This window comes from Canis lupus, chromosome 3 (genome assembly GCF_003254725.2).
Source record: "Canis lupus dingo isolate Sandy chromosome 3, ASM325472v2, whole genome shotgun sequence".
NCBI classification, from domain to species: domain Eukaryota; kingdom Metazoa; phylum Chordata; class Mammalia; order Carnivora; family Canidae; genus Canis; species Canis lupus.
The window spans coordinates 47,119,924-47,142,275 of record NC_064245.1 but is presented as its reverse complement, the minus strand read 5'-3'; the positions used below and the strand labels follow the sequence as shown (position 1 = coordinate 47,142,275).

Below are 22,352 nucleotides of genomic sequence, written 5' to 3'. Positions count from 1 at the left end.
CACTGACCCTGTTAACACCTTCATGTTAGCCCTGAAAGACACAGTTTAGATTTCTCACCTCCAGAGCTACAAGAGAAGACATTTCTGCTTGTTTGAAACACTGACTTCGTGGTATTTGTTACAGGAGCAACAGGAAACTAATACGGTCCACAGCCATCTTTTTTTTTTTTTTTAATTTTATTTATTTATGATAGTCACACAGAGAGAGAGAGAGAGAGGCAGAGACATAGGCAGAGGGAGAAGCAGGCTCCATGCACCAGGAGGCCGACGTGGGATTCGATCCCAGGTCTCCAGGATCACGCCCTGGGCCAAAGGCAGACGCCAAACCGCTGCGCCACCCAGGGATCCCGGTCCACAGCCATCTAACATGGGACTTACAGCTAAATGCCTTCAAAAGGACTGTAAGCCATTGGCTAAAGGTAACAGCAGGTGGAAGAGGAGATTTCGTGCCCCAGGAAAGAACAAGCAGGCAGAGGCCACTGTGGCAGGGCTGCCCTGAGGAGTCACCCGGCCAGGCCCTGGAGGGACGCAGGGGGGAGGAGAGGAGAAAGGCACCAGTCAGAGAAAGGAAGACAGGGGATGGAGATGGCGGGGGCTCCAGGCTGAGCACGCAGCCCTGGCCAGGGCAGGAACAGGGAGGCCTATTTCTGCTGGTGGCTGCAGCCGGGGGTGAGGGCCTGGGTGAGCTGCTTGAGGAGAAGCAAATGGCTGGGCGGCTCCACTAGTAACCATCCTCCTGTGAACCACAGACACAGGCACGGTTCCTGCATCTTCTAGTTCTGTGTGGTGCGGCAGGGGAGGATGACATTACCTCCCATTTAGAGTGGAGAAAATTTAGGCTCAGAGAGGCCAAGTGACTTGCCCAAGGTCACACAGCCAGCAAGAGGTAGAGCTGGGTTTCATTCTCCTGGTTTCCAGCCCCGGGGCGCTTCTTGGCCACAAGCCCACAGAGTGGGAGGCCTGGGAGAAGGATGGGAGACAAATAGCCTGGGGAGTAAGCATGCTTCCCCTTGTTATCCTGGGTGAAGTGCCAGGCTGCTTTCTCCCCCCATCATCATAACTAGGAAGACTGCATGGGCTGGAGACAGGAGTCACATTTGGGAGAGAAACAATACCCTCCTTCATTCCTCTTCCCAGGTACCAGCTTTTTACCACTGGTGGCTTTAAGGTCCCTGCCCCCTGAGCCAAGGGCAGCTGGGACCTGAACTCCAGCCCAAAGCCAGGGAGGGAGGCTGTCTCATGGGGCAAGTGGTGCCCAGGCCCTTTGGGTTCCCTGGCACTGCCCCCACCCCCTGGGCCACCATTCCTAGAACTTCTCCCTGCCCCCAGGAGGGGAGAGGCCTAGCCAGCTGTCTAATGGGACCCCTGAAGGGTACCCCACGTCCTCAGAGAGTCTGCAGCCTGAGGCAGGTCCCAGATGTCCTGGCTGTGGCTGGATTTTGTGCCTGGGCACCCTGGGTGATGTGGCAGTTGGAGCAGTACAATGAAGGCCTGGGACAGTCCTCGGGGTAGAGAGGACTGGCGGTGCCACCAAGCACTAAAGGAGTTTCTGGCCAAAAGGCACAGGGTAAGACAAAGGCAAGGCCCAGGCCTGCTGGAGACTGCAAGTGGGTCCTGCAGGCAAAGGGAGCCCGGAGAGCCGTGAGGGACCTCAGCTCAGGCCCAGGGTCCAGAAAGGCTGGGGCCCAGGGTGGGGTGCATGGCCAGGCCACAGGCCAGGCAGTGTAGCTGCAATTCAGGGGGCTGCAGGGGTGGCCAGGGGCACAGACAGGAGGACGAGGGGGTAGCAGGCAGGAAGAAGCCTCAGCCTGGAGCCTCAACCGTGGAGCTGAAGTTCTAGGCTGAGCAAACCAACAGGTCAGCGAGGGCCTGGCTGCAGGTGTCCAGGGCTGTCTCGTCACTGATCTCGGGTCCCTCCATGCTGGTAAAGTGTTGGGGTGCATGAGGGGACTGGACCTTCAGGGAGAAACTCCCCCTTCTCACCCTGATACTCAAAAAGCTGAGGATGAGAGACAGGCTGCAGCTGGGTTTTTGGGGACTCCAGGCTCTTCGGCCTTTGCAGGCCCCTTTCTCCATCAAAAATATTAAAACTACATTTTGCTGATTGCTTTGGTGCGAAGACTAATACAGTCGAGGTTGGATTACGCTGATTTTTTCCTTCTGACTTTAAAACAAATTAAGGTCTTTTCGTGGTTCCCTGGAAGTCTTGGGGTCCCTGGTGCTGTGCCCGTGGGGCCGCGTGAATGGTCAGGATGGACGGGGGCACATTCTGCTGTCCGCACCGGACACGAGGAGCTGGTGCTCCCAAGCTGGAAGCCGGGGATCCTGCCAGGAGCCTGGGGGTGCTACACGGGAGGCCCGGGCTGCACAGGGCAGCCTGGGCACTGGACTCCATTTCCCCATCCTTCCCTCTGGGGCCACCGCCTGGTCCCGGGCGGCCGGGCCCTTCTGGTTTGCTGTGGGATGTCACAGGTGGCCGCAGCCCCTCCATCCTGCCGCGACGCTGCCATCCCTGGCCTACAGAAATGGCCACTTATTAGTTCCACCTCCTGCTGCTCCCTTCTCTCCATCCCACAGCTCCCGCCCTGATGTGGAGGCTGCCTGCGGGGGGCGGGGGGGGGTGCAGCCAGGGTGGTCTGGGCAGTGGGTGGTCCTGCCACTGGGGAGGGGGCGAGCGACGAGGGGCTCTGGTGTCCCTGCCTGGCGAGCTGGGGAGCGGGGCTGGGGGTGGGGGGTACTGCCTTCCAAGTGCATCAGTCTCCTGGAACAGGAAAGGCTGGTTTCCCTCTAACCGTCATCTCTCGTGGAGACAGGCTCCTGGAAGGCTGACAGCCTGCTAGACTCTTCTTGGCACCAGTGCCAGGGACTCAACCACAAGTAACAGCATGAAGGGGCCTGTCGAAAGCCGGGCGGCTGGCTGCCAGCACGGCCACGGGTGCGGCTGCCACTCCTGCCTTTGCCGCCCCCCGCCCCCCGCCCCCCGCCCAGAGCGGCCTGAGGCCCAGCACCAGGGGCTGTATCTACACAAGGGGGCCAGAGTCCAAGACCCTTGTCCTCAAGGAGCTCACACTCCGGGAGTGGGGGTGACAGACCAAAGAGATGAGTCAGGCGGTGTGAACAGATGGGTGGTAATTTCTAGGCGGAACCAGCAAGGAGGTGGAGGAGGGGACGGCAGACACACGAATTCCTCTCCTCCCTGAGCCTCGGTCTTCTGATCTGTACAATGGGGTGCTCCCAGTACAGCTGGAAGGAGGGTGGTGGAGTGGGGGCTGAGCAAGAAGGAAGGCCCACGGCGGCGGGGAGCTGGCTAATGTTTCACCTTGGGCTGGAAAACACGACATCTTGCTCATCTATGAGGACAGAGGGCTGGGCTGGGCTGGATGATGCCGGTTTCATGGAAAAGGAGCTGAGGCCCCCTCGGGTGAGGAGGGGGGTACACAGGGCAGTGGGTTCAAGTGGCCAGAAGGGGCTGGCAGAGGGCTCTGGCGGGGAGGCACGAAAGCCCCTCAGAGGTAACAGCCTCCTGGCTTCTCGTGCTTCCCCCGAGGCTCCAGGCGGCCCCCCCACGCCTGGCCTGGCTCTGCTGTCTCTCCCCTGGTCTTCTGCTCCCAAGGACTTGGGAGGAAGCCCTCCCCAGTGCTCTGGGCAGAGCATCCTGCACCCACCACAAGCACACCCCTCTGCCTGCCTTCGTTCCCCATTATCAGCCTGGGAGCTGCCAGGAGGGCGGAAGCACCCAGCGCAGAGGCTGGCACAAAAGAGGTGTTTCGTAAATGTTTGTTGAATCAATGAATGAACAAAACCAACACACCTGCGCAGCAGAGGCCTAAAAGAACAGGTGTGGGCAGGCCAAGGGCTCTGGAAACCAGCCACTGGCGGTTCTCACCCGGGGAACCCAGGCTGCCCTGAGGCCGGAGACTGACTTGGCGACAGACCCACCCTGTCGCTGCTGGGTCTCCGGGGTCCAAGCCCCGTGCTGCCTCCTGGCCAATGGGGGTGTAAACGAAGGCCGCTGGGCAGGAAGGGGCTGGGTGGGTCAAACTCTGCAGCAGAGCCCCATGCTTTCTGGAACCTCCAGGCTGGGATGGGATGAGAGGGGCTCTCATCCCTGTGTGGGCACTTCTGCTGGCTGTGGCCCAGCAGCGAGCCTGGAGCAGAGTGGACATTTGAAGAACACAGACAAGTGACTGGATCATTAACCCATTTGGTTTTGGGACAGTGTCGCTGGGCTCAGGGTCCCAGTGCATGCCAGTGAAGAGCTGAGGTTGGTATCCAGGGGTTCTAAGCCCAGGCACGTTGCCCCAGCCTGCAGGACCAGATGGGATGGGGCCTAAAGGCTCGATCCCCCTATCACCCCTGTACTCTTCTCCCCCTGGTCAGTGGGGGCAGCAGCCCAGCCCCGCTGGTCACAAGCCACACTACCTCTCAAGTCTGTGCTCTGCTCTGTTATCACATCTGCTGCTCACAGCACCCTGGGTGAAGAGGGGGCAGGGCTTCTAGAGTCCATGTCACTCTCATACCCTCAGACTTGTCTGTGTGCCCCTGCCAGGGTGGACAGGGAGGCGGGGTCCCCTCCCGCAGTATGTTTGCTGCTGGATTTAGAAGCTGCAGCCTCAGGCTCCCGGCATTCATTTATCTTGGCTCTAGGGAAGGAGGGAGGCGGGTAGGCTAAGGGCCCCAGGGAAGGCGGCTGGGTCTTTGACGTGGGCCCCCCTCATTCTGCGGAGGGCTGGGAGGGCGGACAGGGTGGAGAGCGTGCTGGCCATGATTCTGCTGCCCACTAGGCTTCATGGCCTGGTGCCAAGGGCCTGTAAGGGCGTCCATGGGGCCAAGACCCATTTGTTTCCTATCCTGCAGTGGGGCCCAGAAAGAGACCCTCTGGAGGCATGCAGGGCCACCAGGGCAGAGGGAGATGGCGGGGTTTTCCTGGCTGCCAGGTCACCTCACTGTCCTGCTCTGGGGTGTGGAGGGATAGGAAGGAACAGAAACAGCCTTGTGGACCAGTGTGGCGCTGCCCAATGTGCTGCCTTGCAACGTGCTTTTCCTAGGAAAACAGATGCACTGCCAACCCGGAAACCCAGGGGATCTGGTGGGCCAGACCCCGAGGAGGTCCATGCGTCCCCATCCTCTGCACCCTGAGAACCCACTGGCCTCCAGGGCTTGAGGCTGCACCCTCTGGCTGAGTCTGAGTATGAGGTCAAGGGAGACCCTCCTGGAAGTAAGTGATGGTGAGGGGAAGATGGGGATGTCCAAGAGCCTGGGCCACAGGCCACATCCGTGGCTGCCTCTGGCTATAGCCCCACGAGCAGGATTTGAGTCCTGCCACCCAGAGACTGAGGCCTTCTGGGGTCAGAAGATGACCGGCTCTCAGTGGCCCCTGGGGCTCCAGAAGGCAAATGAGAACATGCCCGTCTCCACAGCCACCCAGCCCAGGTCAAATGCTAGCTCAGCATTCCCAGCCCACTGCACTTTGGGTGGAGAGGCACAGCTCACTTTTGGGATGTGTCAAAGGGAGCTGCCCCAGCCAAGCAGGGCTGGCCCAAGGAAGGAGGGAAAAGCTGCATGGGTGGCCCCTCGGAGGCTCAGTAAGCTGCTTCTCTATCCTCACTTGCTCCATCTCCTTCTGCCCCCAGACACCACAGCCCGCCTGCCTTGGGCTGCATGCAGCCTGTCAGTATAGGCAAAGAGAGGGCAGGATGGTACCCTGCAGCCTTGCTGGCCCCTTCAACATCCTACAGCCCTGGCATCTAAGCTGGTGTCCCTAACCCCTCCATGTGCCAGAATCACTGGGAACTTTAAAAAAAAAAAAAAATCAACACATGCTGACCCCACCCAGAGACCTGGTGTTATACCAGCCTGTAGGGAGGCCCAGAATCACTATCCTCTAAAATCTATTCAGTTTGGGGTGTGTGGGTGGCTCAGATGGTTAAGCATCTGCCTTCAGCTCAGGTCATGATCCTGGGGCCCTGGGATCAAGCCCCACATTGGGCTCCCTGCTCAGCAGGGAGCCTGCTTCTCCTCCTTCTGCCTCCACTTCCCCTGCTCGTGCTCGCTCTCTCTGTTCAATAAATCAATACAATCTTTTAAAAAAGAAAAATAAAATCTGTTTAGTTTGTAAACGTACAGCCACGTGAGAACCCCTGGATAGGACCGTCCCCTGCAGGGGCTGTCGAGTCCACTTGTCCACAGCGGATGGGGTTCGCCCTCCCTGAGGGAACGATGGAGGCGTACCTGTAGAGAGGCTTCTCCTTTATCAAGTTTTAATACTGGAGTTCTACCAAACACAGTTTGGAGGCAAGAAAAGAATATTCCAAAAGCTTGAAACTGAGTGCTCTGGCAAATGTTTCTAAAATTTGCGGACAATAGTCCCAGTAAGAAATCCACTTTACACCTGGCCCCAGCATTCGCACAGCGATGCAAGCACACATACGCGCATGCACACAACCCAAACTCACCCTTACCTTGCTGGTGGCGGTGGCGGCCGAGCCAGGCAGCACAGGTGTGTTGGTGACCTGCACGTTCAGGTAATTATTGTCGATGAGCGGCCAGGCGCCCTGCACCTTGCAGGTCTGGAAGCGGTCTGTGAAAGTCCTGAGGTGCGGGTCCCCGAAGAGGCCGCAGTGCGTGTAGTTGGGGGCCGCCGAGTGCTTGTGGAAGCTTTTCTCGTAGTGGCAGATCTCGGGGCTGTCGGAGCGCTCCTGGCTGTCGCTGGGCGGCGGGAGGGTGCGCAGGCGCGGCTGCGACGTGGGGCCATCCTTGGAGCAGTTGTACTGGCTCATGAGGTCCTCTATGCCATGGACGGCCGAGTGGTAGGCCAGGTCGCCCCGGCAGGTGCGGGCCGTGCGCCGCGTGCACAGGGCGTAGGTGCGCAGAGCGGCGCAGAACTCGGGGGCGTCGTCCGAGGCCGGGGAGTGGCTGCCCGCTGTGGCGCTCCAGAACTCAGAGTTGCACTTGAGGATCTTGCACGGGGACGTGGCTGTGGGGAGAGGAAGGGACACACGCTGTCAAGGGCAGCCAGCAGCCCAAGGCCTCCTGCCCCCGGGGGACATCTCGGCCCACGCTGCGGAGCTCCCCGAGTGGCACATTCACACCCTGATGGCCCGTAATCCCCGCAGGTGGGAGGGCTGGGCTGCACCTGCCCTTCCCAGCCTTCTGCTCAGGGTGACCCCCCAGTCGGCGTCGGGCACGCAGAGCCACCTGCTGCAAGGGCCAGGGGAGGCCCAGCCCACAGTTCCCAGCCTGTAAAGAGGACTGGTCAGTGTTTCTGGGCAGCAGGACTCTGGGAGCTGGGGAGCCACCCTTGGGTCTTTGACATCTGCTGACACTTTGACGGCTCTCCCCAAGTGTTTTGGCAAAAGCAACAGGCAGCAGCCTGGGAGTTAAGCCTCACTACTGGGTGACCTTGTACAAGTCACCAGACTTCTCTGTGCCTCATTAGATTTACCTCAAAAAATGGGTAATAGGGACGCCTGAATGGCTCAGCGGTTTAGCACCTGCCTTCGGTCCACGGCATGATCTTGGGGTCCCCGGATTGAGTCTCACATCGGGCTCCCTGCATGGAGCCTGCTTTTCCCTCTGCCTGTATCTCTGCCTCTCTCTCTCTCTCTGTTTCTCATGAATAAATAAAAATAAAATCTTAGAAAAAAAATGGCTAATAGTAGTATGGGCCTTATGAGGTTGGTCAAAGTGTTTAAATAAAGGAGTAAGAATGGTACTGGTGTAGAGAACAAGGTCAGTGCACACAGGTTAGTGTGATTACTCTATGAGCTTTGGTCACAGAAGGCCTGGTTCTGGTCTCCTTGTCTGCAGAGCAAGGGCAGCTTCCCCTTTGGTCACCATCACTCCATCCCTCCTCTGTCCTGCTCAGGGGAGGATGCTGGGAAGCAACTGAGAGCCATAACCTTGGATCTGCCTTAATTCGTGTTTTTTTTTTTTTTTTTAAAGTCACTCACAAGCTTTGAGACATTAGTGACAATTAGCTACAAATGACCATGCCTGAAAACTGTGGCTCTGACACACCTGTATCTTGTACCTGGACACGTGGAACCTACCCCTTCCTGGCTCCCTAGATTCTTTTGCACCGTTCCTAGTGACTTCAGTGGCCAGGCATGCAGATGGGCAACAGGAAGGAAGGTTCTACACAGGTTCCAGGAGCAAAGGGGCTGGCTGGCCAACCAGCTGGGAGGCCTGGCCTCTGGGGTCATAGCCCAATGCTGGAATCATCAACAGGAGGATGGGGCTATTGCTCTAGGCACTCCTGATTGGGCCGCCAGCCTGGCTCACAAACCCTTGGAAAAGTCAGTTTGCTTCTCTGGTGCTGCCTCCTTTACCTTGAGTTTTACAAAATCAAGTTGCCAATAAAGCCAGGGACAGAAAGGGCAGGCAGAGGGAAGAAACATCGGAGCAGCTGCCCTGAGCCTGGACACCTGGATGGCCTGTCTCTTAGAGATCTGCCTCCTCGACAGACACCTGCCTGGACCTGAAGCTGACCTGCCAGGTCACACACCTGGGCACGGGGGAGAGCCAGCACTTGTCCAAAAATTCACGCTCCTCCCCTAACTTCACCTGTATTTGTCACACTGCTGGCAAACCAGGTTGTTTCAGGTGGAATCTGGGTGGACATTTTTTTCTTTTGAGACATTACGTATTTGCTTAAATGTGTATTAGGAAAAATAAGGCAAATTTGATAGAAGAGTTACAGACTTCCCATTTTAATAGCTTTATTTTAAGTTGAAGAAGCGTGTTGACATAAGCAGATCTGGTTAGTCATCGGTGATAATTGCCACAAAGAGAAACCTGGGGTGAACGTGGGAAGAGCACTAGGTGAGACGCTCCCCCTGCCCGCATGGTCTCCCTCCCACAGAAGCGTGCTTCTAGGGGCAGGTGTCCCTGGAAAAGCAACTAAAAGATGCTCTGGCCCTTCTGTGTTCATATTTCACCAACCGACAGAAGACACCCAAGGCCCAACCCTCCTGTGGGTTGCAAAATGCTAATGTGACCCGTGTGGGAGAAGGAGGAGGAGTCCCTCAGGGTGAGGTGAAGTGAGGTGAGAGGGTAGGTGTGCGTGGACGGGGTGCTGTGCAGAGGAACAAGGTACAAAGGCACTGGCTGGGAGGGGCAGGGACTACCAACTCCCCCTCTCTGGTCGGTTGCCGCCCCCCCCCCACCGCCCCCAGGCCGCTGCCCCCAGGCCGCTTGGGCGGCCTCACTAATTCCAGGTGCAAGGTGTGCAGACACGGGCCTGGGTGGAGTGGCAGCTACCTGGGCTCTGCCCACCAGCCTCGGGAGCCCTGCCTGCAGCCAGGCTCGGTGTACCCAAAGGGGCGAAAGGCCACCACCTGGCCCTTTACAGCTAGACCGCTGCCACCCTCGCAGGAGCTGTGCTGGCCTGGGCTCTGCCAAAGCTGACCTGGGACAGCAGAAAGCGAAGTCCCAGCTCCTTGCTCCGTCTCGGGCTGGTGCCTCAGTTGAGCCAGCCCCAGGGCCAGGCACCACTGGCCTTCCCACTCCCTGCGGGGCACAGCCAGGCTCGGCGTGGCTGCTTTTCTTCCCCAAAGTCTGGTGAAGAACCCGAAGCAGGATTTGCACCTGGCCTGTCAGACCTAAGAGTCCACGCCGTGGGCAGCTCCACGTCATTATACAATGAGCACATTCACGATTGCTTCTGCCAGCTGCTGAGGCTGCCTCTGTGGGACGGAGACCCTGCGGGGGTCTCACCTGGTGCTCTTCCCACATTCACCCTGGGTTTCTCTTTGTGGCAATTACTACCTATGATTAACCACATCTGCTTACGTCAGCACGCTTCTTCAACTTAAAGCTATTACAATGAGAAGTCTGTAACTCTGATATCAAATTTGCTTTATTTTCCTGAATACACATTTAAGTAAACATGGAACTTCTCAAAAGAAAAAAAGTCCAAGGGCACACCTCACCTCCACTGAGTGACCTGCAGCCTCTCCCTGAGGACCCTGGCTGCAAGAGTTCCCCACCAGCTGGGAGGCCTGTGGTCCCCGGGCTCTCCGGGGCCTGGCCCCCAGCAGACCAGCGCCCAGGGGCTGCTTTTCAGGGTAGGCAGGGGTCACGAAAGGGGCCTAGGGCAGGGCCAGCCTGCACACAGACAGTGGAGGGTATGCAGGGTGTTTTGCTCCTGACCCCCGTTTTTGGCTCTAGCCCCAACCATGGGTGACTCCCCAGGTGGTGAGAAGCATCTAATGTCTTCACAGCCTTAAAAGTGGCTCAGAGCAGTGTCCTGGCAGCAGAGCTCTCCAGTGTGTCTAGACTTCACAACCAAAATCCTACAGAGCTGCCCCAAAAAGGGGGTCCCTTGCGTGCTTTGAGGTCATCAAGTGGGATCTGCCAGCACAGGAGTGGCCCTTCAAAGGTCATTGTGCATACCGACCCCCTGGGCTGAGTCACCCGCCTCAGCAGGCCTGAGGCTCTGCATTTCTAGGCCCCCAAGGGAGGCCCACGCTGCTGGTTCCACAAGCCACGCCTTGGTAGAGTTGAGCCATTTTCTTTCCAATAGTCACAAAAGGGCCAAATTAGAACCTGCTGGAGCCCAGCCAGTGTGGAGTACGTGAATGGGGCATTTTCTCTGTAGTGGGAGGGTTGTAGAGGGACCAAACCCATCAGGGACACAGCTGCAACCCTGAGCAGCCCTCAGCCCTTGGAGAACTAGGCCTTTCATTTCTCAGTTCAAACTCCGAGGGGAATCCATTACTTGCGCTGCTCCCCCCCCCCACCCCCGCCGCCCCAGCCTCCCAAGAGTGAACATGGCAGCTCTGTCCCTCACCCCCAGGGGACAAGTGAGGTCATTCTGGGGCTGCCCTTGCACCCAGGCAGGGTCCAGAGAGGGATGCACTCCTCTAGCTCCTCACTTCCCTGAAGTCCTGCTGATCCCATTTCTTGGCCATCTGGAGAATGTTCCTGATGCTATGACCCAGAACTAGGGATAGAACTGGACAGGTGTGAGGATGACATGGGTCAGATGGGGTGACAGGCAGTGGGCCCTGGAGAGAGAGTGTCTGATTCAAAGTCCCCTTCTTGTCCCCTACCAGTAGTTGTGTGAACTTGGCTCTGCCTCAGTTTCCTTATCTATGAACTGGGCGTAGCACCTGCCTTAGAGAGTTGCTAAGGATTGGATGAGAAGATGCACGTGGTCTGCCTGGGACACAGCGGGTGCTCAACAAATGGGGGCCCTCACAAAGATCTGAGGGCGATAAACACCCTCATCTATGACAGAAGAGGTTAGCAGTCACAGGCAGGGACAGGGGAGGGTCAGGAAGGGCACTGGACTGGGATGTGCTGTGTGTGCAGCTGCCTCAGTGCACCGACCACCCGCTCCTGCAGCGCACCTGGATCGATCCAGGACCATGACTGTCTTGGCACCACATTTCCCAAGGGCACCCGGGATAACCTCACCCACCACCTCACTCACCGTCTTTCACCGGGGAGGACACTGGTGGACTGAACACAATCCCTGTGTTGAAGCCCCAACCCTTGCGTGAAGGTCCTTGGAAGTGGGGGAGGCTCTGGGAGATAAGGTTCAGATGAGGTCATGAGGTGGATCCCCTGTGATGGGATTAGTGTCCTTCTAGGAAGAGCCACCAGAGCGCCGGCTCACACTCGGCCACGTGGGGACACAGCAAGAAGGCGACTGTGTGCAAGCCAGGAAGAGAGCTGTCACCAGAGCCCAACCATCCTGGCACCCTCACTTTCAGCCTCGGGAACTAAAGGCCTTGCCCCATCTCTTTTCCCCCTCCCAGGCCCTCCCAAAACCCCCTGCAGAAGCCAGATCACTGCAGGTTCACTTGGCCAAGGGCCAGAAGACTGGGTGGACTGTTTCACCTGTTTCATTGTGCCCTCTCCCTAAAAGGACCTGTGGTCACGGAGGGGTGGCTCGGGCTGGGACGACTGTCAGGGCTCTTGAGTGGGGAGAGGGCATCAAGGAGGCGGTGAACCCAGCTCTGATCTCCTACTCGGTGCCCCTCCAACACGCCGGCCCGTGTGACCCAGTCTCTCCCTCCGGCCACCCCTTCCTCCCTACTTTCCCAGGCACCCTCACAAGCCTCTTCCATCCACATTTCCGGGAAGATGGTAGAATCAGAAACTTTGGGTACCGAAGCACAATTTCAACAAGGTCGCCTTTGCTCTTCCTAACGAATAAAGGAACAGAGCTTGGGTTCCATGCTATAAAGAAAAATGAGAGCACTTGCAATTTCCCCACCCAGAGAGAACACCAGGTGAATTCAGTGTCAACAAGGCAGCTGGCGCCAGGTTTTGTGTCACCGGGCAATGGCATGCTGGAGATTCTCGGGAACTGGGGGACTTCACTTTGGGAGGCAGTGCTGACAGGGAAGGTTTAACGGTATGTGCTCTGGGGGTGGATGATCGAGGTCCAATTCCAGCCCTGGTGCTCAGTAGCTGTGTGGGTACGGGGCAAATCCACTGGCCCCTCTGAGCTCAGGGTTGCTCTCTGTGCCACGGAGACACATCAGTACCTTCATCGGTACTTCAGGGACCAGCAGAGGTGATGCAAGCAAACCCTGAGAACAGAGGCACCCGGGTGGCTCAGTGGTTGAGCGTCTGCCTTTGGCTCAGGTCGTAATCCCAGGATCCTGGGATTGAGTCCCGCATCGGGCTCCCCGCAGGAAGCCTGCTTCTCCTTCTGTCTATGTCTCTGCCCCTCTCTCTGTGTTTCTCATGAATAAGTAAGCAAAAATCTTAAAAAATAAAAAACCCTGAGAACATTGGAAGGAAGCTCAGTGGAAACCCATTTTGTGTTATCAAGGTTTGCTTAAATAGTGATTCCTGGGACAGACTAAGCTGTACCTATCAGCTAATGTGTGCAGAGCACTTACTATGTGCAACACATTGTACGGGTATCCCCATTAACCCTATGACAGCCCTGGGACTATCTGTTACCCCCATTCAACAGACAGGCAAACTGAGGCCTAGTGGGCTTACATAGGCCCCTCCCCCCATGTGCTCTGATGGAGGGGGGAGGCAAACTACAGCTCTCAGGCTCCAGGCTGCTTACCCGTCCTCGTTCACCTCCTACTTCCGTTTGGACTTCCTGTGTGGACTGCAAACTACTTGAATGCCAAATCCTCACTGCTACTCTGAATGGGTGGGCAAGAATTTTTGTCTTCATCTGATAGGGGCACACACGTCTGGCTCCCACAGCCAACAAGGCTTTGAGGCTCTTTCTATGCCTTTCAAAGTGCGTGTATCATACCTTTCTTGGGACACCAGCTGAGGATGATCCAGGCCCTGAAATTCCCAAAAGCAAGATGTGTTTTCTCTGGCCATGCCAGGTCCTGACATGGGGCCATCACCACCCCTCTCTTCTCAGGGCAGTGGCCATCCTCTAAATGGACCATGAGCCCTTCTCTACAGAAAGGCCTGCATGGAGCCACCAGGGCCATGTCCTACTGCAAAATGACCCCTCCCTGATTTGCCCCAAACCCCTGAGGGAGCCGGAGTCTTTCATATCCTCTGATAGTTTAAGGTTCCCCTCCAAGCCCTCCCACCACAGATGGATGAGCCAGACCTCAGGGTGCGTGGGGGGTGGAGGCCAGTGACCGGCTGGGACCAGACTTGAGGGCTCCCGTCCCCCCTTGTCTTCTCTCCAGGCAGTCTGGAGAGAAAGCCAGGAGAGGGGAAAACCCACCACCTCCTGGGCCTGTCTGCCTAAAGTGGTCACGCATGAGCTGTCATTTCCTGGGGGTCACAAGGAAGGGCTTCGGGCATGCCAGAGCTGGAGAGTCCCCACAGCTGGAGAGCCAAGAGGCCCATGATCCCCCCCTGCTGGAGTCATCCTGCCGCCCCATGTCTACTCCACTAAATCATGGGCTGGAGGCCACCCCAGGTCAGGAACCTGAATGTAACCTGGCCCAGCATCAAAAGGAAAGGCTCTTGGCTGTGGTGTCACCTGCCAAAGAAACCACAGAGGGGCTGATTTTTATGTACCGTATCTTAAAAAAAAAAAAAAAAAAAAAGAAAAGAAAAAAAAGCAAAGCACGAGACTTTAACTCCAGGCAGGAAACCTTGGACTTTTTCTGATGTGAACGTCCAAGGAAGGAAGCAAGGAGAGGGAAGGGGTAAGAGTTTGAAACAAATCTTACTACAACTTATGCAGGGGGAGCTGCCCTTGGTGCTTTCGGGGTGACAGAAGGGCACAGCTGCCCCCTCCCTGCCTCGTTCTTGAAGATGGCAAAGTGGCCCCTTCCGGCCCTTTGGCGGATATGCCCAGAGCCAGGGGATCAGGAACCTGATTGGAAGTAAGTTCTCCTGAGCTCCATTTCCATCCTAGCCACTGTGTCCTTGGGCAGGGTGGCTCTGAGCCTCTGTTAAAGAAAGCCTCAGTACCTGGGGCCCCACCTCAGACATCCAGGGAAATGCAAAGGTGCCTCACAGAATTATGTTTCTTAGAAGCACATGATTTATGTCTGGTTTTGACCCGGGCCTCCTGAGACTTAGAACTTCAGGATTAGCTAGCAGGGGACAAACAGAGGGGAATCCAGAGGCGAAGATGGTGACTAGCTGGGACTCATGACAGAAAGCCCCTGTCACCGAAATGACCCATGAAGTAGGTGATGGCTTTAAGGGTGGGACATAGGCAATGCCTAGGTGGTGGGGTGGGCCCTCGGTGCTCAGGTGGGGGTACCCCAGGAAACACTGGACCCATCTGCTCCTGACTCCTGCAACTGGGGCCGGAACTCTTGGCCTCTGTGTGCAATCTACTTAATCAAGATCACTTTATCTAACAATCACTTTGTGACCAAACTATCTTGGCTTCTCAAGACGCGCCCAAGTTTTAGAACTTGGGATCTGAGGGACGCCAAGGGTCACTGGTCACCAGTTTCCACCTCCAGCTAGCCTCCAAGGCAGAAAACCTCCCTATAACATCCCAGACTGGGGGGCATCCGGCCTCCACCACCACCAGAAGTCTGCCAAGGCAGGGCTGGCCCTTGCTGCTCCAGGTATATCCCAGGGGTATCGGTTCTTCTCTAGAGCCACACAGAAAGATCTCACAGGTGACCACCCTGCAAATACTGAAGATGACCCCTCGGCTCCCGTGGATCCCCTTCCTCAGCTTCTCCCTCTGGCTGCCGTGGGCCTCCCTGAAAGGTCTGTGACCTCCACTGACGCCCAGGCAGAGGGGTCACCTCCTGCCTGCAAATCCCCAGAGCTGGGGCCCCTCATCTTGCACACCCCACGCTCAAAGCATCTTAGCAGATTTGATGCCTTTTTAAAGCCCCCCCAACCAGTGCTCTGCTAAGTCTCTGGGGACTTTTGGGTGCCCCAGCCCCCCACATATGCAACATTGCACTTTTGTGGGGAGGTGGGCTCGCAGTGCCTCTTTTGTGGGCTGAGACGTGCCCGCCAGAGAAATCACAGCCTCACAACCTGCCTGACTTAATTCCTTTCAATAGCAACCCAGTGCCTCTTGGAAACAGCCAGCCGGGAGCAGGGAGCTCGGAGCATCAGCCGTACCCACCCGGGCAGGAGGAAAATATTTATGCACCAGCGCGGCGTTAGCTGCTTTCAGGGACCCCCTTTGAACTGTTAATCAAGCCCAATCTTTCGGAATAATAGCCTGATTATTACCGCCCTGTTTGCATAACAAAGAAGCCCAATAAAACTTATTTCACATCGCGCAGAGGGGGTGTGAAGGATCGCCCTGAGAAACGAGTCTCAGGAATGCGGCGAGCTGCTCCACAGTCAGAGCCCAGGAATAAAGACAATGCAATTTGCCACCAAGAAAAGCCCAATAGACCAATAAATTACCCGCGTGCAAAGGGATTAGATCGGGTTTCAGTGGCTGTGTGGGAGGGGTGGGGTGAGCCGGGACAGGGGAAAACCTGCCTTCTCTTAAAGGGGTAAAGGCTCGTTTTGAATCCAACCCCCGTGGCTGCGTGGGTTTGGTCCAGCTCTGGGGCTACCAGGGTAACTGCCTGAAATCATTTCCTTGCTGAAAGTTCTGGAATCATGCTGCTTCTGCCACCAGCCTCCGTGGGTTTCTCTGCTCAGGTGGAGTCACCTACCAGACTTCTGGAAGGCAGAACAAACATGTTTCATTGGAATCCCAAGTCCCAAGAGAGATAGAAGCATGGAGGCCCGCCTGGGTGGCTCAGTGGTGGAGCATCTGCCTTTGGCTCAGGTCGTGATCCCGGGGTCCTGGGATCGAGTTCTGCATCAGGCTCCCTGCGGCGAGCCTACTTCACCCCGTCTAAGTCTCGGCCTCTTTCTGTGTCTCTCGTGAATGAATAAATAAAATCTTAAAAAAAAAAGAAGCATGGAGGCAAGAGAAGGGATTTGGGACGTAGCCTTTCTGCCGGGTCTCAGGGCAAGTGCGATTTGGCAGGTGCACACCGGGAGGTTGGCTGGAGCTGACATGCTGGTTGGTAGCAAGTGTCACGGAGCGCCCAAGTGCTTTCCTATGCTGCGTGTTTGGGGGGCCTGGGGGCTTTCCTCTGGTCCCCCAGTTCTGTTAGATTCCTCCACAAGGGGCGCTGGCCCCAGGCTGTTTCTATCACGGTGCCCAAGTTACCCTCCTCGGACACCTGCCCGCCCCCCAGCTCCTCTTCCCTGTCCCCCAAGCCCCAAGGGTGGAATGGGCTTCCTGCAGTTTGTGTACCTCTGTGGTCCCTTGTGGACTTTTCGGTGCTCCCCAAAGCGCCCAACAATCCCCTGTATTAAAGTCCCTTGGTGGAAATACCCCAGCCAGTTTTGCTTTCTTGCCTGGACCTTGCCGTGCCAGCCTAAGGATTTCAGACTAGACGTGGCTGATCATGGGGAGCCCCCGGAAAATTTTTCAGTAAGTGCATGGCAGGAGCAGAATCCTATTTTTAGGAGGCGGTGGCTTTCGTCCGGGTGGAAGCAGTGAGAGCACACGCAGAATGGCTTAAAAGAGCAGTCACTACCCAGTCTCTGTGGAAAGGCATCCATCCACTGAAGCCCTGAGACCTCCTGTTCCCGTCCTGCACCCATTCTGGGCAGCAGGGGCACTGGGGCTTCCCTGTCATCATAAAACTCTATTGGGGGGCTTCTGAAGGAGGTAGGGAAGGCAGCACCAAGCCGGAGGGTCAGCCTGTCCCTGCAGCAGCAGGAACAGCAGGCCACTCCCCACCCTCCCCGTCCCCTAGCACGGAATCAAGGACAGGGCAGCCAATGGATCTGGTGCCAGTATGTGGCAAACCCTGGCCTGGGCAGGGTCCCGGAGTCTCCTTGAGTTAGGAGTTGCCCGGAAACTGCCTGTTTGTGCCTGTCCTGCAGGAACTGCACTAGATCACCCTGGCGTCAACATCCAGGTTAGCAGATGCCTGTAGGAACACACAACCTTTTCCAGGTGGGAGACTGGATATTCGGTCAGGTGCAGCCGACTCTACCTTACCTAACCTGCAAGAGGCCAGAGGTGATCATCTTTCCTAAAAAGCACTCCTGCCCTGTGCAGCCCAAGATCAATCCCAGGGAACCCACCTAGCCTGCCTTTCCCTTGAAGGCACAGGGACCTTTCTCGGAGCTTCCTCCAGGAGGTAGCCTCCAGGACAAAGAGCCGGGCAAGAAAAAGTTACAGAGACACTCTCAGCTGATCAAGGAAGGGGAGGTGGGTAGGCTGGGGAGCTGGGGGGTGAACCCACTGTCCAGTGAGGAAAGAGGTGGCCTGATGCCACCCACTGAGCTGAGGCAGGAGGCGCTGCCCCCCTCGTCACACCCAGCCAGGGCTGCTCTGCCCTGGCCACACATGCCAAGTTGCTGCAAGAAACCCCGCCGAGTGCCAAGAAACAGGGCACACCTTGGCTTGCCAAACTGGACACCCCCCCTCCCTCACACTGGAGCCATGCGGAGCCAAATCAGTGGCAAACAGGACATTGACAAGGCACCTGTGTTCACCTCGGGCCCCAGGCCCCTAGCAGGCCTGGCAGTCCGGTGGGTGAAGAGGGACCCATGCGGCCGAGGGCTGAGCCTGGAGCAAGATTCCATACCAAGAGCATCTTGCCTTAGGGTACAGAACTAAGCTACCCCGGATTCCACAAGGTCCACGAGGAGGGTGGTAATGGGCAAAGGCATCACTTTTTTGATATAAACAAAGCTTTCAGGTGAGCAATTTGTTCTCCGTGCTTTGAGGCATAACCCCTTTTCCTGAGTCTAGGGCTTGGCTCTAGAAATGATAATTTTCCATCCTGGCTCTGCCTCCAGCAACCCTGGGCTCATCTGCTCAGCCGCTCCAGGTCCAAGTTCATTTGAAGTGGCTTTTTCTCCCTCACCGCCATCCGCAGGCCGGCCCCCCTCGCCGCCTGCCTCATGCAGTGGGAGGGCAAACGCACGCCAGCTGGGCACACGCCCGGCTGGCGCACACATGTGTGAGCCTGTGTTCATGGGACATTCCTTAGCATGGGGAGCTATAATGGGCTCCTTTCTGCAAGGACCTGGGTGCAGACGGATCACTTTAATAGGCGTCTCGGTATTCCGACTGCTTGGGTGAAATGGTGCATGAAATGAATAAATAAGCAAAACCCAAAAGACATAAATCTGACTTGGGAAAATTTGCACCATGACAACCCTGCCAACTTGTTTTCCTGACCTATGGCTGGGTGGCATCTTCTTCTTTGAAATGCTCAGCCAGGGAGGGATAGGGAGCAGAGAGGGCCTTTGGGATGGGGGCAAACATGCTCTGTCTGCAGAAAATGTGGTCACTCTTCATTCTGCTATCTCCTATCTCTCCAAATTTTGTTCCTTGTTTTTTATTTTTTCCCCGCTTTAAAGCCTTATATGCCACATAGCACAAACTCTCATATGCCACAAAGCAAACTTAATGAGGATGTTTACTCAAAATCCGGTGTATGGGAAAGGGGGTGGTCCTGTGTTCTCCCCCTGGCTCTGTAACTACTTAGCTTTGTAACATCAGGGAACCTCTTTGACCCTCTGTATCCTCTTCAGGGCAGTGGGAGTGATGATGTTCGTGAAGAAGGTGTGGTGATCTCATGAGGTGTTGAATTTAAAGCATTTGGCAGAGCGCCTGGTATACTGTGTCTGCTCAATAAATGAAAAGAGCTTTCAAAATTATTGTTCCCCTTCAAATGATCAGATTTTGGAGAGAACGATATAAGGTATTATGTCTCAAAGGATGTGCATAATATTAGGTAGTGATGGCTGTCTACGGGAGGTGGGAATTTGAGTTATTTTCATTTACTTATTTATCCTTTTTGGGTTTTAGATGTAAAAAATGAGTATTGCTTTTATAACCAAAAGCAAGTTTAGAAAAAAGATTGGGGCAACTGGGGAAACCCCCCACCCCCTTGGTCTCCTGTCTCTTGAGAAAAAACAAAACAGAAATGCAAAAAGCCCAAGGGCCCTACAATTTCCAGATTGTGCCAGGTGTGTTCAGGGTGTGTAGCAAGGAGAAAGGTATGAAGAAACAGAAAATGGGCTCTTTCCTTATAAGCAGAACTAGTGATTGAGGAGAAGACAAAAACCCAAGACCCACAAAATAATGAACCTGGGAGGAAGCAGAGGTGTCTGCAGCCAAGGGAACAGGTGTCTAGGTCATTGGAGGGATGGAACTGGACTCCCACAAATGGCTCTGAACCTAGGCTTTGATCAAGCGGGCATTCCCATTCCAAACCAGGGAGTGGCACGAGCAAGGAAGGCCTGGAGGTGGCCCACAGGGAAGGTGTGGTGGGGTGGTGGCAGAGTTGGGGGTGGGGCAGCACTGACTTGGAGCCTGGGCATGTGCCAGAAGCCTGGGGAAAGTGGGTGGGGGGCAGAAGTCAGAGGGTCCTCCCCTTTTGGATGCTCCAAAGAGGACTATGAGGAGGCATGGGTTCCTGAGCAGGACTTTTAGGACAATTCATTTGGGGGTGTGCACGGGGGTTGGGGGACTGAGAGGCGGGTCCCAGGGCTGGTCAACTGTTTGTAGCCAGGAGACAATGGGAACAGACAGGAAGGGGTGTAAGAAAGAAGCCCAGCCCCAAGCAGCTGGATTGAATGGACAGGCCCGCCTCATGCTCAGGGCTTCACGGTTCTGGGCAGTCCCTAACAGACTCAAACCAGGCCCCTAGTCCTGGGGCCAGGATGGGGAGAATCTAAGGTGAGCAACAACCTTGGTGTGCCCAGGACTGAGAGGGTTTCCAAGGACACCAGACTTTCCAGCTTTAAAACTAGAAAAGTTGGGGGTATGCTAGGATGAATTGGTCACCCTAGAAGAAACAGTGCTTTCAGTTTTCCGCAGGTTGAATTGGGCCAAGCAGGAAAACGGCAAAGTAGCTAACCACTCAATGAAAACATAAAGTTGGGGTTCTCTGCCCAGTTCTGCGCAGGGCCTTGCATATTTCACTGAAGAGAGTTTTCGTAGGAACTGAATGACCCCCATTATATAAACTGGCCCCCACCTCATCCTCTTACCTCCAAAGGGTCCTGGGACCACCCTTCCTCTTCCCCATCTCACGGAGCATCCTCATCTGAGCCCATGGATCACCTGTCTCCACTTCTCCTTTGAGCTCTGGGGTGACTGCTAGCAATTGCTTAAACCTTACACACAGGTTTCCCTTCTTCACCCACAAGCCAGAGATCCTCTCCTTATTCTCTGCTCACGGGCTAAGGGGCAAGCCGTCCATAGGACTTTATGCGCTGCCCTCCCTGGGAGCTAAGGCCCTGCCCTGCAGACCCCTTGGTGTGTCACGTGCAGACCCACATGCTAGCTGGCTCTGCTGTCACCTGGCTCTTGCGACCAGACATCACTTCATTCTCTCCCTTTAGGACACCGAGTGCCATGGGGAGGACAAAAATGTGAGCAAACCAACTGGCTTGCACATTTCTAAATACCAGCTTTTTCTCATCTCTGCAATGACCCAGATGCGCTTGGACACCACAGAGAGCCTTGGTCTCCCCGAGCCTTAGCATCTCTCCTGAGGGCTAACATTTCTGTAACAGGCGCAGTTTCAAAGTTAAAGCAAAAGAAAGGAGTGGGGGGGAAAGACAGGCAGTAATGGTCCTCCCACCTAAGCATGCATCAGAACCCCCTAGAGGGCCTCGTGGAGTAGGGACTGCAGGTCCCACCCCAGAGCATGGGCTTCAGTAGGTCTGGCCTCAGCCCAGGACGTATGTTTAGCCAGCTCCCAGGGGAGGCTGACGCTGCGGGTCCAGGGGCCACACTTTAAGAACCACTGCTAGAACACAGCATCCATATGATGTTAACGGGAGGCATGCCAGCGTATCTACAACCCTTTGATGGGTTTCTCTTAGCAATCTGTTATTATTCAGTCACAATGCTTTCAAAGTTGAAGAAGTACCTATTAATTGTATTTTGAACAAGATGTTATTTGTGGAAGACTCCTCTAAGAAGTCTTTTTAGGCCTCCTCCCCAACCCCCCAAAACCAGCTAGACGTGGCCACTGGTCCATCCACATCCACTGTGGGCACAGCATCGTCCAAGCACACACCCTTGCGGTCTGGGGAACACTGCAGAGCCGTTTCCCATTCAGAGGCTGGGGATCTGCTGGCCGAGCTGGGAGGAAGGCCCCGAATGCCCATCACGGAGTCAGGAACACAGTAGGTGTGCCAGGGTGCCATATGCACTGAGTGAGTACATGTAAACACTCTCCAAAAACACAAACCCTCTCAGTCTACAGAGGTTAAGGCATCTTTCTTCACATCACCAGTTCCAACTTAATTTGCACTCCTATGGGTTTACTCCTGGCAGCCACTCAAGTTAACTAGCCCTGAACAAACCTATTCTTTCACTGGGCTGCTCTAGCCAGATTCCACTTGTCTTCAGCGGGAGAGGCTGAGGCCTTGCAGGGCTCCTGGGGGTCTCTACAGCTTGCACTTGGCCAATGCTCTGCGTTTTCTCCAACACCCACCTGGCGCTCCCCACTCTCCATCAGCCCTGCCGCTTCTCTGCCACTGGGGTCTAAGAAGAGGACAGTCCATCTCTATGTGGCAAGAAGACAACCCACTTCATCTCTTCCTTAAGAAACTGTCTTTTGACCCTGATCTCTTGAGCATGCAGGGTTTTGGAGCTCCTCCCTTTTGGAGGTATTTGGTTTGGGGAGACTGGAAGCTCAGTTTTCAGTAAGGTGGGCAATTTTGACTAAATGCAGCTGTCAAGGCCTCATACTAGAAGAAACCCGAGCCAGTTGGCATGACAGTCCGGCGGCTATCCATTCCCTCTGCCAGGTTTTAGTTACCAGCCTTGAAGCCAAAAAACGAAATGGGCTTCTAGGAAACAAAAGTGATGGAATTCGCCCTGTGAATTATATAACCCACCAGCTTTCCTGGGACAGCGGGGGGAATACTTTAAAGTAAAGTTCTTCAGATGGAGACATGAAATGAGCAACAAAGAAAAC

The 22,352-nt window shown here is 55.7% G+C and overlaps 1 protein-coding gene across 2 annotated transcripts in view; it reads right to left on the bottom strand.

The window, feature by feature from the left end:
- Window positions 1–22,352, bottom strand: part of RGMA (repulsive guidance molecule BMP co-receptor a) — a 45,630-nt gene that overhangs the window by 3,632 nt on the left and 19,646 nt on the right. For both annotated transcript variants that reach the window (XM_025437069.3, XM_049108443.1), the window contains exon 3: window positions 6,462–6,976. In XM_025437069.3, the coding sequence (XP_025292854.1) occupies window positions 6,462–6,976 (515 nt within the window). The remainder of the gene's footprint in view (window positions 1–6,461; window positions 6,977–22,352) is intronic.